The following is a 13,957-nucleotide window of genomic DNA, read 5'->3' as shown; positions in this document are numbered from 1 at the left end:
GGCTCACGTCTGTAATCCCAGCACTTTGGGAAGCCGAGGTGGGTGGATCACAAGGTCAGGAGTTTGAGACCAGCCTGGCCAATATGGTGAAACCCCGTCTCTACTAAAAATAAATAAATAAATAAATAAATAATAATTAGGCTGAATGCAGTGGCCCACGCCTGTAATCCCAGCACTTTGGGAGGCCAAGGCAGGTGGATCACCTGAGGTCAGGAGTTTGAGACCAGCCTGACCAACACGGAGAAACCCCGTCTCTACTAAAAATACAAAATGAGCCGGGTATAGTGGCACATACCTGTAATCCCAGCTACTCTGGAGGCTGAGACAGGAGAATCACTTGAACCTGGGAGGTGGAGGTTGCGGTGAGCCAAGATCGCACCATTGCATTCCAGCCTGGGCAACAAGAGTGAAACTCTGTCTCCAAAAAAAATAATAAAATATAATATAAATAAAAATTAGGTGGACACGGTGGCACACACTTGTAATGCCAGCTACTTGGGAGGCCAAGATGGGAGGATCACTTGAGCCTGAGAGGTTGAGGCTGCAGTGAGCTTTGATGGTGCCATTGCACTACAACCTGGGCAACACAGCGAGACTCTGTCTCAAAAAAAAAAAAAAAAAAAGAAAAGAAAAGAAGAAGGGCATGTGCGAATGTCTTGTGATGGGAGGGAGCCTGATGTGCTTAAGGAACCAAGCGAAGGTGCACGCCTGCGAGCCTTGCAGGCTGCGGGAGGGAGCTTGCCCCGGTTCTGCAGAGGACTGGGAAGCCACCGAGGGCAGGGAAACTTGGGGAGAATCGTACTGCCAAAAGTTAAAGCATGTGGGCCAGGTGTGGTGGCTCACGTCTGTAATCCCAGCACTTTGGGAGGCTGAGGCGGGCAGATCACAAGATCAGGAGTTCAAGACTAGCTTGGCCAAGATGGTGAAACCCCGTCTCTACTAAAAATACAAAAAATTAGCCAGGCGTGGTGGCGGGTGCCTGTAATCCCAGCTAGTCGGGAGGCTGAGGCAAAGAATTGCTTAAACTCGGGAGGTGGAGGTTGCAGTGGCCCGAGATCTTGTCACTGCACTCCAGCCTCGGCGATAGAGCAAGACTCCGTCTCAAAAAAAAAAAAAAAAAAAAAAAAAAAAGGTAAAGTACATGTTCAGATCTGAGACAGGACCAGGGCTGTGCTATTAGGATTGGTAAAGAGGGAGTGGAGGCCAGATGCGGTAGCTCACGCCTGTAACCGCAGCACTTTGGGAGGCTGAAACAGGAGGATCACTTGAGCCCACGAATTTGAGACCAGCTTGGGCAGCATAGTGAGACCCCATCTCTAAAAAACTGGGAAGGAGTAGAAATCTTTCAAAGGGTTAAGAGGAGTTAGGGGCTGGGCGTGGTGGCTCAAGCCTGTAATCCCAGCACTTTGGGAGGCCGAGGCGGGCGGATCACGAGGTCAGGAGTTTGAGACCAGCCCGGCCAATATGGTGAAACCCTGTCTCTACTAAAAACACAAAAATAGCCGGGCGTGGTGGCAGGTGCCTGTAATCCCAGCTACTCGGGAGGCTGAGGCAGGAGAATTGCTTGAACCTGGGAGGCGGAGGTTGTACTGAGCCAGAGATCGCGCCATTGCACTCCAACCTGGGTGACAGAGTGAGACTCTGACTCAAAAAAAAAGAAAAAAAAAGAGGAGTTAGGGACTCTTTTGGCATGGCGTGGGGGAAGGAGAGCTCCTCTGAGACATCAGCCCAGGCTGAGAGCTGAGGGCAGCAGGGCAGGCTGGGGGAACTTGAGGTGCCTTTGGGATACCCCAGGATGTGTGACCAGAGACAGCAGTGTGGGCCTGGCACTCAGGATCCTGAGCAGAGTGCAGACACCAGTTAAGTCACATTCACAGTGTGGACCCCCTTGGCTCAGCTGTTTCCTGAGTCTGGTCGAAGTGATTTAAGCAGAGTCATCTCGTGGTTGTGTCCTCTCCCCCTTTCCCTGCGCATGTAGCTTTCCCCAGGCTGGAGTGCGGTGGGGAAAGCCACAGGGAGTGTCACTACACACGTAAGTTAGTCTTCTGGAATTTCTTCAGCTGTGGTCACTGCTAAAAAAAGAAGTATGACGCTGGACAACAGGAGTCCAGTGGGACTTCGTTTAACATGTTTGCTCAAGTTATCAGCTCTTTGCAAGTGACGGACAGACTCCACCTCCTTTGTAACCTCAAAGCATGTTCACAGACTATCTCCTAGTTCTTAGGGATTTCTTCTGTCTAAAAGAGTTCTCAAAAATAACAGCAATCTCAAATACCATCTGTTAAATCCCTAAGCAATTTCACATGCATCTTATGAGACCCTGCTGATTAAAAACTTTTTTTTTTTTTTTGAGACGAAGTCTCGCTCTGTCACCCAACCTGGAGTGCAATGGTGCAATCTCGGCTCACTGCAACCTCCGCCTTTCTGGTTTGGGCAATTCTCCTGCCTCAGCCCCCTGAGTAGATGGTACTACAGGCGCACGCCACCACACCCGGCTAATTTTTTGTATTTTTAGTAAAGATGGTGTTTCACTGTGTTAACCAGGATGGTCTCGATTTCCTGACCTCGTGATCCGCCCACCTCAGCCTCCCAAAGTGCTGGGATTACAGACATGAGCCACCATGCCTGGCTAGATTTCATGGTTTTTTTTTTTGAGATGGAGTCTCTCTCTGTCACCTAGGCTGGAGTGCAATGGGGTGATCTTTGCTCACTTCAACCTCCACCACCCGGGTTCAAGTGATTCTCCTGCCTCAGCCTCCTTAGTAGCTGGGATTACAGGCATGTGCCACCACACCTGGCTAATTTTTGTATTTTCAGTAGAGATGGGGTTTCACCATATTGGCCAGGCTGGTCTTGAACTGCTGACCTCAGGTGATCTGCATGCCTTGGCCTCCCAAAGTGCTGGGATTACAGACGAGACCCACCACCCAGCCAAGATCTAGATTTTTAGAATCTCTCTGGTCCCCTCCTGCCCCATCTTTGTCTTTCTGCCCTCCCCTCCAGTGGTGGCATCTCCTCCTGGGGCCTCTGTGCAGGAGGAGTGAGTTATTCGCTCACTAATCACGCCATACTAAACCCTCAACTCACTCCAGGACTGTTCTCCCAGCCCAGCGGGTAGCCTTTGCTATGGGTTGGCGGAAAGAACCTGGGCCTGGAACTCCCTGGTCCCACCCGAGTCTGGCCGCTCTCTCTGGCTGTAAAGGTGGAGTTTAGAGGAGGGGCACTCCAGGCTCTTTAGGAGATGCCTCTGGATAGAACCAGAGAGGGAGAATGGGAGCCCATTTAACTAAAGCCAAAAAATAGATGTTTTTCGTTGTATTCCCTTGCTAACTGGTTTTTTTTTTTTTAGTTTAGGAGCAGATGTTTAATAGGCAAAGGACAGAGGAGAACAGCTCTCTCTCAGAAACAGGGGCGCCCAAATGGGAATTCCCGCTGACTAGTAATTTGATGAGAAATAGCAAACAACAGAGGACCACTCTTTTTTTTTTTTTGAGGCGGAGTCTCGCTCTGTCGCCCAGGCTGGAGTGCAGTGGCGCGATCTCGGCTCACTGCAAGCTCCACCTCCCGGGTTCACACCATTCTCCCGCCTCAGCCTCCGAGTAGCTGGGACTACAGGCGCCCGCCACCACACCCGGCTAGTTTTTTTTTTTGTATTTTTAGTAGAGACGGGGTTTCACCATGTTAGCCAGGATGGTCTCGATCTCCTGACCTCGTGATCCACCCGCCTCGGCCTCCCAAAGTGCTGGGATTACAGGCTTGAGCCACCGCGCCCGGCCCAGAGGACCACTCTTACCTGCCCTCCTGCCTACTTTCTGCACTGTTTATAGGAGTCCACCTCCTCCTCCTCATGCGTCCTGTTTGCTTCCTTCAAGCCTCTGGCTGCCCAGTGGTGTTCTGACACCTGCTGTACCGTCACTGCAGTGTCCAGCCTGGAGTCCCTGGCACTGTGGTGCTGCTGGGTGGGCTCAGAGATTGTCCACTTGGAAGGGATCACAGAGGAAAGCCAGGCGCGGTGGCTCAGGCCTGTAATCCCAGCACTTTGGGAGGCCAAGGCGGGTGGATCACATGAGGCCAGGAGTTCGAGGCCAGCCTGGCCAACATGGTGAAACCCCTGTCTCTGCTAAAAATACAAAAACTAGCTGCAGATGGCTGGAGGCCAGCACAGGATCTGGTGAAGGAGAGCTCCGACGAGCACGTGACGGAGCATGGTCCCGGCGGGTCTAGCCCAGGGTAGTGTGGGGGCAGTTGAACTTAGGCGACTCACGGAAGACCCCCATGTGCCCAGGTGGAGCAGGGTAGCTAAGTAACTGGACGCTGGGGCTGGAAGCTCAGAGGCATCCAAGCACATCGTATGACTTACCCGTGGTGTGGCCTAGGACAAGCTGCAAACTGTCTCTGAGCCGAGGCTGCCTCTCTGCCAGCTGTGATCATTACACTGTGATTGTTTCTACAGGGAGGCACCGGTAAATGGCGGGAATTCAGGTCACCATGAGGTGCACTCACGTTGGTCTCAGACCAGATAGGGACATTAGTGGGTACAAATGGCCCTTGATGCTCAATTTTGTTGTCAGTTAAAAGAACCCTCTCAGCCAGTTTTTAATTCCCACTGAGCAACTGAGATGGGTAAAGAAAACGACAGTGGCTCGCACCGGTAACCTCAGCTCTTTGGGAGGCCAGGGTGGGAGGGCTGGCTGTGCTCAGGAGTTCAAGACAGCCTGGGCAACATAGTGAGACCTCCTCTCTACAAACAATAAAAATAAAAAATTAGCCAGGTGCAGTGGCACACACCTGGAGCCCCAGCTACTTAGAAGACTAGGGTGGGAAGATCGCTTGAGCCCAGGAGTTCAAGGTCGCAGTGAGCTATGATGGCACCACTGCCCTCCAGCCTGGGCAACAGAGTGAGACCTGTATCTAAAAAAAGAAAGAATAGAGAAAAAAAGAAAAAGAAAACAAGTGCCATCAGCTGGGAGTGGGCAAAGCAGACAGACCCCCAGCTCCCAGCATCCTCCACTGCAGGTGACCTCAACACAGGTCAGAGCAGGCAAATGGGGGCTGGGAGATTCAACAGAAAGCTGTGTGGCAAGACCAAGAAAGCAGGTGTGGCAGCTGGCGTGGGAGAGACAGGTCAGGAGTACAGTCGCATCATTTAATGAGCTTTTATTGCACATGTCTGTTCAAGCACCAAGCTCAGGCTGGAAACCATCCAAAGCGCAATCCCTGACCTCAGGGAGCTCACAGTCCAGTGGGGAAGCCGAGAAGCAAATTAACGACTCTGAAGAAGCGCAGGCAAGTGCTATGATCAAGGCAGGTGTGCGGGTGGGGTGTCTGGGAACCCCAAAGTCAGCCTCAGGTGGGGAGGCGAGTCAAGGAAGGACCGGGAGACCAGGTTCAGCCTGGGTCTCAGAGGAGAGTGGGGCCAGCCCGGGGAATGGTGGAGTCACCCTGCCGGGCACTGCTGGCCAGGCCCAGGCAATGAGAGCACAGCTTGTTCAGGGTCCAGGAAGCAACCCCAGGAGAACGAAGCCTCGTGGGGAGGGAGGAACCTGGAGGGTGGAAGGAGTCTGGGCTTTTCCTGAAGGTGATGAGAGCCACTGAAGGATTCTGGCCAGAGGAGACATAGGGTTATCCTGTCATGGGGGAGAGAGCTTTGAAAGGCAGGGAGGTGGGAGGCAGCGGGGACTCTCAGAAGCGAAGTCTCAGATCTCCTTAAGAGGTGAAGGCGGCCGGACACGGTGGCTCACACCTGTAATCCCAGCACTTTGGGAGGCCGAGGCGGGTGGATTACAAGGTCAGGAGATTGAGACCATCCTGGCTAACATGGTGAAACTCTGTCTCTACTAAAAATACAAAAAATTAGCTGGGTGTGGTGGTGCCCGCCTGTAGTCCCAGCTACTCGGGCAGCTGAGGCAGGAGAATCGCTTGAACCTGGAAGGTGGAAAGGCGGAGGTTGCAGTGAGCTGAGATCGCTCCACCACACTCTAGCCTGGGCAACAGAGCAAGACTCCATCTCAAAATAAAAAAAAAAAAAAGAGGTGACGGCACAGGACAGGGGCTGGGATGTTGCCAGCTCACTTGTGCCTCATGCTCCCTGTTTCACAGACGTGGGAGGCAAAGGAGTCAAGGCCAGCTACACAGGGAGGCTGCCCAGGCCCCCTGGCTTCTGGCTCCTGCAGGCACCTGCCCAGCCCAGATCTGCTCGGGTGGGAGGTGCCTTGGTTAGGAAGGGCTGAGCCTCTTGCACTGATTTGCAAGCTGCAGATTTTCAACCTGGCCTCCAATCTCAAACTGGCTTCCGGGCCGTGGGCCTGATGGGGAGCCATTGGCATTGCCGCAGGGCTCATCCCCACCAGCGGAGGAGATATTCGTAGCTGAGGAAGGTGACAGCATTGACGGGAAAGGCGCGGGCACTGTTGATGGTGACCCCCCGGAAGAAGACCCCCAGTCCTTCCTGCCGGACGCTGCTCACCATGCAGTCCAGCACCCCCTGGTATACTCTGCGTCTCAGCCCGTCCATCTGCATCCGGGACTTGATCACGTCTAAGGGCGTGGCTGCCACCCAGGAAGCAATGCCTGCAAAGCCCCCTGCCACCAGCACTGTGGCTGAACCTGGGGCAGAGGGAGCCCAGAGCAGGGGTCAGACCAAGAACACAGCATCCTCCCCAGACCCTAATCTCCTTCCCCAGTCCCCGCTGGCCTCTGCCTGCTACACACACCTCTGTCCCCCGTCCTCTCACACCACTTTACTTACTGGGATTCTGGCCTTCTGGTGTGTACTGGTGACAGAGCCCTTCATAGGTGATGAAGTAGATCCCCATCGTGGGGGTGTCCCTCAGCATCAGGGCCCAGGCTCCTCGGAACAGCCCCCGGTACCCCTCCTCCCGGAAGATGGAGGCTGCACAGTGCACGGGCCCCTGGTACTGGGGTGGGGGGCTACCCGGCTGGGCCACTGGCTCTGTCTGGTTTTGTAGCCGGACTTTGATGAGGTCAAAAGGAGCCAGACAGTAGGCCTGTTGGGGACGAAACATGAAGGCCCCAGGTGGGGCTTTGGGCTGGGAACTGGCCCCTTACATTCACAAGAGGAAGGATGCAGGCAGACGACCGCATCATCCGGTTCCTCAGGAACCCTGCCAGTGCCCAGCCTCTCACGTGCACGTGTGGCTGGGATGGCCAGGATGTCTGCATGCGATGGGGACAGGCCACCTCCCTTGGCATCAGGCCCAAGAGCGAGAGGCACTGCCCCCTCCTCATGCAACAGTGACCCACTTGCCTGGCCTGCACCAGGCACTCAGAACAAGCCCGGATTCTTTTTGCAGGAGCAGGTTGGTTTCTGGCCTCCCTAAAGCTGGCAGTGAGCATACCTGCACAGTGAGCAGGGGCAAGTGAAGGATTCAGCCTGTGACTGTGAAATAGCAAAGAGGCCACCCTCTCCCAGGGTGAAGGAGGTCCCCTCGCGAGTGTTGTTCTCCTGCACCCACTTCTCAGAGGCCCGGGGGGCATGGGGGCCAGCCCTTCCTGCCTCTGGAGAGGCAAGACTCCCTCCCATTAGCATTCCACCAAAGAGGCTTCTGAGTGTGGGAAGGTGGGTAATGGGGGGACTTGGCAGGTGCTAGAGCTCTTAGCATCGGCGGAAGCAGACACTACACAGATTTGGGATGGAATTGGGGCTGGGGTCCTGGTAAGGGTCAGTGCTGGGGGGATGTAGAGAGTGATGGCGGCAGTTAAGGTTTGGGTCAGAGATGCCACTAGGTCAAGATGGCTTTCGGAGTCCAGGTGAGAGTCAAGAGTCCATGTTGAGGCTAGCCTATCTAGGAGGGACTTAGGTGTTTTTCGCTCGTTTGTTTTGTGACAGGTTCATGGGCTCAGTTCCTCAGCCCTGGCGATGGCTGATGGCGACGGGGACTGGCGGTCACCTCCGGTGCTGGTCCTTAGGGTTTGGCAGGCCAAGTCTTCACTTGTTTACTTTGGCCCTGGCAGGAAGGGTCATAGGTTGGGGACCATCCCTTGGGAGATGGGGCCTTGTGCCACCCTCCAGAGCGTGCTGGCAGGGCTGAGCTCAGGGCTTCGGGGGGTGTTCTGAGCCCTGAGCTCCTGGGGGCTGAGGACAGGGCGAGGCTGATGACAGGTGACAGTCCTACAGGGTGGTGGAATGTCAGATGCTATTTCAGAAGGTTAGCTTTGGCCAAGCCCAGGGCAACATCTGTGCCTGTCAGAGGCTGCCAATCCCTGCCTCTTCTTCCACTCCACACTAAAACACATTTTTCTTCTAAGACTCTGGTAAACGGAAGCCACAGGTTTGACTGTAAACCCAGGCTCCATCAGCAGCCCTCACAGTCCCCACTTCTGCTTTCCAAAGAGCTGGAGGGGGCAGGGTGACTTAGAAGCTGGGCCTGGCCACTTAGCTGAGGGCCTCGGTTCTCTTCCTTGTGTTTGTGGGATGTGGCTCGTGGGACTCAGGAAACCTATAGGTGACACCTCGCACAAGAAGGGGCAGAAGAAAAGCCAGGGCCTCCGGGGGTCTCATTAATCATTAATTCATTTGAAGGAGCAGCCTGACTTTGTCCTTTGTCCTTGCTCTCTGCCCCATGAAGTGTGACAGGGAACTGGGGGCAGCCGCCCAGGAGAGGGCAACCCTGGCTCGCGGTGGGGCTGTGAGTGGGTACCGGGCGCACCCTGTGCCTGCTTATGTTCACAGGCACCTGTCAGTACCGGCTCCCACTGGCGGCAGCTGGTCCCTCTTCCCTTCATCTGCCCCTCTAAAGCCTAAAGGCCAAATGACGGCAGTGACTTAATGGCTAATGCCGGGGCCTCAGGTGAGGCTCCCAGGTCATGGCCACGCAAGCGCTCCAGGCAAAGGGTAGAGCCAACGGGACCGGGGGAGTGTCAGGACCTCATCAGGACCTGGCCAGAGGGGCTGGGCTCACAGCTCTGCGGGGGGCTGGCAGTTCTCCAGGGTCAAAGGTCTCCTTGGGGAGTGGGGTCCCCACAGCCCTGAGTCTGGCAGACCCCTCTGGAGGAGGGCAAGCCCTGTCAGCTGGAGCGAGTGGCCCAGGCTGCTTCTCCCAGCACCCTCTTGGCAGTGCCCGCCAGCTCTGTCTGCCTTTTGCCTCTTCCGTTCCCCACAGCGCTCCCCCAAAGGCCTGCAGCCTGGAAAGCCACAGCACAGGCCTCTTGTTCCCCTCCAGGAGGCCTGTGCCTCCATAGCTGTGGGTCACCAGAGCAGGGCGGAAGAGGACAGATCGACATGACCATCCCTATGACACTCGTGTGTGCCCACCCACTGCCCCCTCACCTGCAGGAACCCCCCGGTGCAGCCCGCTAGGAAGATGTGCATGTAGCTGGGTGGCTGGGCCCGCCGCTCCTGGTGGGAGGTGGCCGTGAGCAGCAGCAGGGTGTTGCTATAGACCCCAAACAGGACAGAGTTGACCACAGCTATGCTGGCAATGGGGAAGCTCATTCCCTTGAAGAAGCCCAGGAGCTGCAGAGAGACACAGTGGCACTGAAGTAGGCACCGTGGGGCCTCCCCTTTGTCCTCTCCAGCCCTGGAAAGGCAGCCTCTGGCTGGAAACTGCTCCCAAGTCCTGCCACAGGGAGGTGGGGACAGGTGGGGACAGGCTGAGGCTGAGCCATTGGGGTGCCAGGCTACCACCCAGGCCCCCCAAGGATCCCAGACATGGTCTTCTCTCCTCCAGGGGCAGAACCCTGCTGGAGCGGGAAGCTGGCACCAATGGCCCCAGATGCCTCCCCCAAAGGAGTGGTTCACTCACGGACTCATGGCGGTAAATCTTGACCATGCAGTCAACGATGCCCCGGTAGGTGGTCTGGGTCTGCAGGCGCACCTGGGTGGGAGAACAGGGCAGGTGGGGTGGCGGGATGGGCAGGTGGGCCAACCTTTCCCTCTGCCCCCTCAAGCAGGATGCCAGCCAGCAGGAGAGGCAGGAAAGGCAAGATTAGCCAGGCCTGATCTCAGGGCACCCTGACGTTTGGGTTAGGTGCGATCTTTCATTCCTCTGGTGCCTCTCCTAAACTCACCTTTACAGTGTCAAAGGGGTGTCCCAGGACCAAGCCCAGAGCTCCTGTGGTGACAAGAAGGTGCTATGAGTGAGGGCCCTCGTGCCAGGCCCAGGAAGCAAGTCTGTGCCAAGAGGAAAGAGGGCTTCAGGCAGGAGGAAGGAGAGCAGAGCCATCTCAGACATGTGCAGCCACCTTCCTGCCAAGCTCCAGAGACTCCAGCTGCCCCGACACCCCCTCCACGCAGGCACTGGGCCAGGAAGGCACTGGGACAAGGGAGTAAGACCCCAGGCCCCACTGAGGATGCACACCCAGGAGGGAAGAGCCAGCCAAAGATGCATGTGTCCTCTCTGGAGCCCATACCCAGGTATCCCACTGCCAATGAGATGTGGGACTCTGGGCGAATCACCCAGGTTCCTGCCTCTCCGAGAGCTTTACTCTTTTTTTCTTCAACTCATAATGTTGTCGCCAGGATCCAGAGCAGGCCCTGCTGCCAGCTGGCCACGCAGAACTGCAGGGCCCTGATGGGGGTCATGCTTGGGCACCTGCGGAGGAGCTTCTCCCCTCCCGTCCACCTGCCCACTGCTAGCCCTAGCCCTCCACAGCGGAGGCTGGTTCTGGAGCTTAGGGGAGGTCGCACTCCCAGGAGGCAGGTTCAGAACGTCCCTCTCTTTCTCCTAAGAGGAATGCCACCCGGAAGCTGGGCTGGGACCACAGCACAACAGGCCTCAGGGCCCCGGACTGCGGCCCACAGCCAGGTAGGGCAGAGGCCCAGAGGGAGCTCAGGACAGCAGGTGAGGCCAAAGGAGAGCTTCCTTTGTGAGCTCCACAGGGTGGGTCTGGAGAGCAGGGCTCAAGGTATAGGTGCTCACCTGGCTCTCCCGCCCTCTGCAGGTGTCAGGCAGAGTGACCTTGGAAGGCAGAGGCAGCACCTCCCACCTGCACCTTCTCTTCTCCCCATCGGCCAATCCCCGGAGGACTGGGGACAGCTGGCTCTGGGGCGCTCCAGGGAACCCAGACTTTTTGTTTTTTTAAAGACAGGGTCTTGCTCTGTTATCCAGGCTGGAGTGCAGTGGCATGATCATGGCTCATCGCAGCTTCAACCTCCTGGGCTCAAGGGCTCCTCCCACCTCAGCCTCTGGAGTAGTTGGGACCACAGGCATGCGCCACCAAGCCTGGCTAATTTTTTTCTTATTTCTTTTTTTTTTCTTTGAGATGGAGTCTCGCTCTGTTGCCCAGGCTAGAGTGCAGTGGTGTGATCTCAGCTCACTGCAAACCTCTACCTCCCGGGTTCAAGCGATTCTCCTGCCTCAGCCTCCCAAGTAGGTGGGATTACAGGTGCCCACTACTGCACCTGGCTATAATTTTTGTATTTTTAGTAGAGTTGGGGGTTTCACCATGTTGGCCAGGCTGGTCTCGAACTCCTGACCTCATGATCCACCCATCTCGGCCTCCCAAAGTGCTGGGATTACAGGCATGAGCCACAGGGCCCAGCCTCTCATTTCTTAGAGAGACAGGGTCTTCCTATGTTGCCCAGGCTGTTCTCAAACTCCTGACCCCAAGTGATCCTCCTGCCTCAGCCTCCCAAAGTGCTGGCATTACAGATGTGAGTCACCATGCCCTGCCTTTTTTTTTTTTTTTTTTTTTTTGTGGCAGGGTCTCATTCTGTCACCCAGGCTGGAGTACAGTGGTGCAGTCATAGCTCACTGCAGCCTTGAACTCCTGAGCTCAAGCAATCCTCCTGAGTAGCTGGGACTACACCATGCTCAGCTAATTTGTTTTTTGATTTTTTGTAGAGACAGGGGCCTCCCTATGTTGCCCAGACTGGTCTCAAACTCCTGGGCTCAAGTGATCCTCCTGCCAGGCCGGAACTCAGACTTTGGTCTCCACTCCTCCCGTGTCACCCATCTTCCCCAGGGAGTGACCTACCATTGGGTGTGATGTGACAGAAGGAAGAAAAATGTCTCACCAGAGATCCAGCCAGCCACAAACTCCTCCACCGGCATTGTCTGGGCTTGCAGAAACTGGTGGCTCCAGCAAAGGAGACAGAGTTGAATTTCCCCCCTCCCTCCCCTGGCCCACGCTAATAACCTCCCACTAATGTTTAACCCTGGCGGGAAGGTGAGATGTGGCCTGGTGCCCGGACCTCCAGCAACTGGCAGAGGGGAGCGAGCCAGCTCCGGTGACCCTGGCCACCTGGAGGAGTCGTGCAGAGTACAGTCTCACGGGCCAGGCGTGCCAGGACCACAGGGGCCTTGATTCCCCAGCCTGGCCAATGATCCTGGCTCTGGAGATGGCAACTGGGTCCCTGCCCCATGGTCGGGCCCCTCCAGGGCTGCCTTAGTCAGCAAGAAGCAAGCCCCTGCCTGCCCAGCCAGCCCAGCTCCACTCCCATTCATCGCCACCAAGGGGCACGGCCGCCCCCATGCCACAGAGAGAGGCCAGGTGCGGAGGGAGCATGGCCACCAGGGGGTAGGCCCAGCCCGCAGCTGCCGGCTGCGTGGCAGGGTGGGGAGGAGCCACTCCCAGGAGTGACTCACCAGGCCTGGCTGTTCTCTCCAGGGTTGTTTACGATTCCCCCGACTCCCCCGTGTGAGTCAGAAACACAGCCTTCCTTGGCCTCCTCCTTCCCAGGGGAAAGATGGGGGTTTTGATCATTTAAAGTGCATGTTGATCTGCAATGGCCCCGTTCTGCTCAGTCAAAACCAAAACCCTTTCAAGGATCTGTGAGCCACAGGGTGCCGCCCATTCTCCTCTGACCTCACGTCCTGCCACCCACCCCCTTGCTTTCTCTGCTGCAGCCACCCGAGCCTCCAGATTCTTCTTCAGTCAGCCTTCTGCCTCCAGGCTCTTCCCTCTTCCTGGGCACTCTTGCCCTGGCACCCCTTCAGCTGGGGCTCAAATGTCACCACCTCGGTGAGGTCTGCCCCGTCTCCCCAGCTGGAGGCACTGCTGGCTCTTCCTCTCTTTCTCCATCACAGTTATCACCCCAACATGTGACAGGAAGAACTTGTCTGTCTGGGCAGGGATCTCTGGGTGTTCTGTTCACAGCAGGTGGCACGGGGTGGGCGCTCAATAAATACTGAGTGACTGAATGAATGGAAATGTCAGCGAGCAGCATCAGCGGCAGCCTTGGGGCTCCAGTTCCCTCTTCTCACTGCCAAAAGGCCCTGGGGAACATCAAAGGCCAGTGACACCTGCATCATCCCCTCCACATCTCCCTGCAGCTCCTAGTCTCCTATGGGAGACACCCAAGGCCCAGTCCTGCTCACACCTCTCCTCTCATTGTGGCTAAGGTAGAACCCAGCCACCCCTGCTGCTTTCTCGTGGGTGGACAGATTCTGGAAACAGGACCTCCCACTTCCTCCCTCTGGAGCTGCCTGGGGCTCCTTGGGCCACCCACAAATATCGTCCTGAAAGACCATCCCCAAAGACTGGCCTCTCGTGGTGGCTTGGGCTGCAGTCCTGGTTCTGCTTCCTATTCCTGAAACTGCCTTTGCAGAAACTATAACTGATACAGGCCGGCTGCAGTGGCTCAGGGTGCAGTGGCTCACGCCTGTAATCCCAGCACTTCGGGAGGCCGAGGCAGATGGATCACCTGAGGTCAGGAGTTCGAGACCAGCCTGACTAACATAGTGAAACCCCGTCTCTTCCAAAAATACAAAAATTAGCCAGGTGTGGTGGTGGGCGCCTGTAGTCCCAGCTACTTGGGAGGCTGAGGCAGAAGAATCGCTTGAACCCGAGAGGTGGCGGTTGCAGTGAGCCAAGATCACGCCACTGCACTACAGCCTGGACGACACAGAGAGACTCCGTCTCCGGGTGGGGGAAACTATAACTGATACATTTATTACAGTGAAAGAGATCTGACCTAACTGACTCCATCTTGCTTCTAACTTCCAAGCTGTCCTTTTTCACTCCTGGCCATAGGCCGAACTAACTGGGAGGAACT

At 56.2% G+C, this 13,957-nt stretch overlaps 1 protein-coding gene across 7 annotated transcripts; it reads right to left on the bottom strand.

Moving 5' to 3' along the window:
- Positions 1-1,570: 1,570 nt before the first annotated feature.
- On the bottom strand, positions 1,571-13,009 carry SLC25A45 (solute carrier family 25 member 45). 7 transcript variants are annotated; one of them, XM_077961039.1, is made up of 8 exons: positions 12,549-12,864; positions 11,978-12,032; positions 10,030-10,073; positions 9,765-9,836; positions 9,290-9,475; positions 6,749-7,007; positions 6,467-6,606; positions 5,143-5,627 (listed from the first exon to the last, which is right to left on the bottom strand). In XM_077961039.1, exons 2-8 carry the CDS (start codon positions 12,012-12,014, stop codon positions 5,490-5,492), a joined length of 876 nt encoding a protein of 291 aa, XP_077817165.1. In that variant the 5' UTR covers positions 12,015-12,032; positions 12,549-12,864; the 3' UTR covers positions 5,143-5,489.
- Between the last annotated feature and the right edge of the window lie 948 nt (positions 13,010-13,957).

The sequence above is a fragment of the Macaca mulatta genome, chromosome 14 (genome assembly GCF_049350105.2).
Source record: "Macaca mulatta isolate MMU2019108-1 chromosome 14, T2T-MMU8v2.0, whole genome shotgun sequence".
NCBI lineage: Eukaryota > Metazoa > Chordata > Mammalia > Primates > Cercopithecidae > Macaca > Macaca mulatta.
This window is presented reverse-complemented; position numbering and strand designations above follow the sequence as displayed.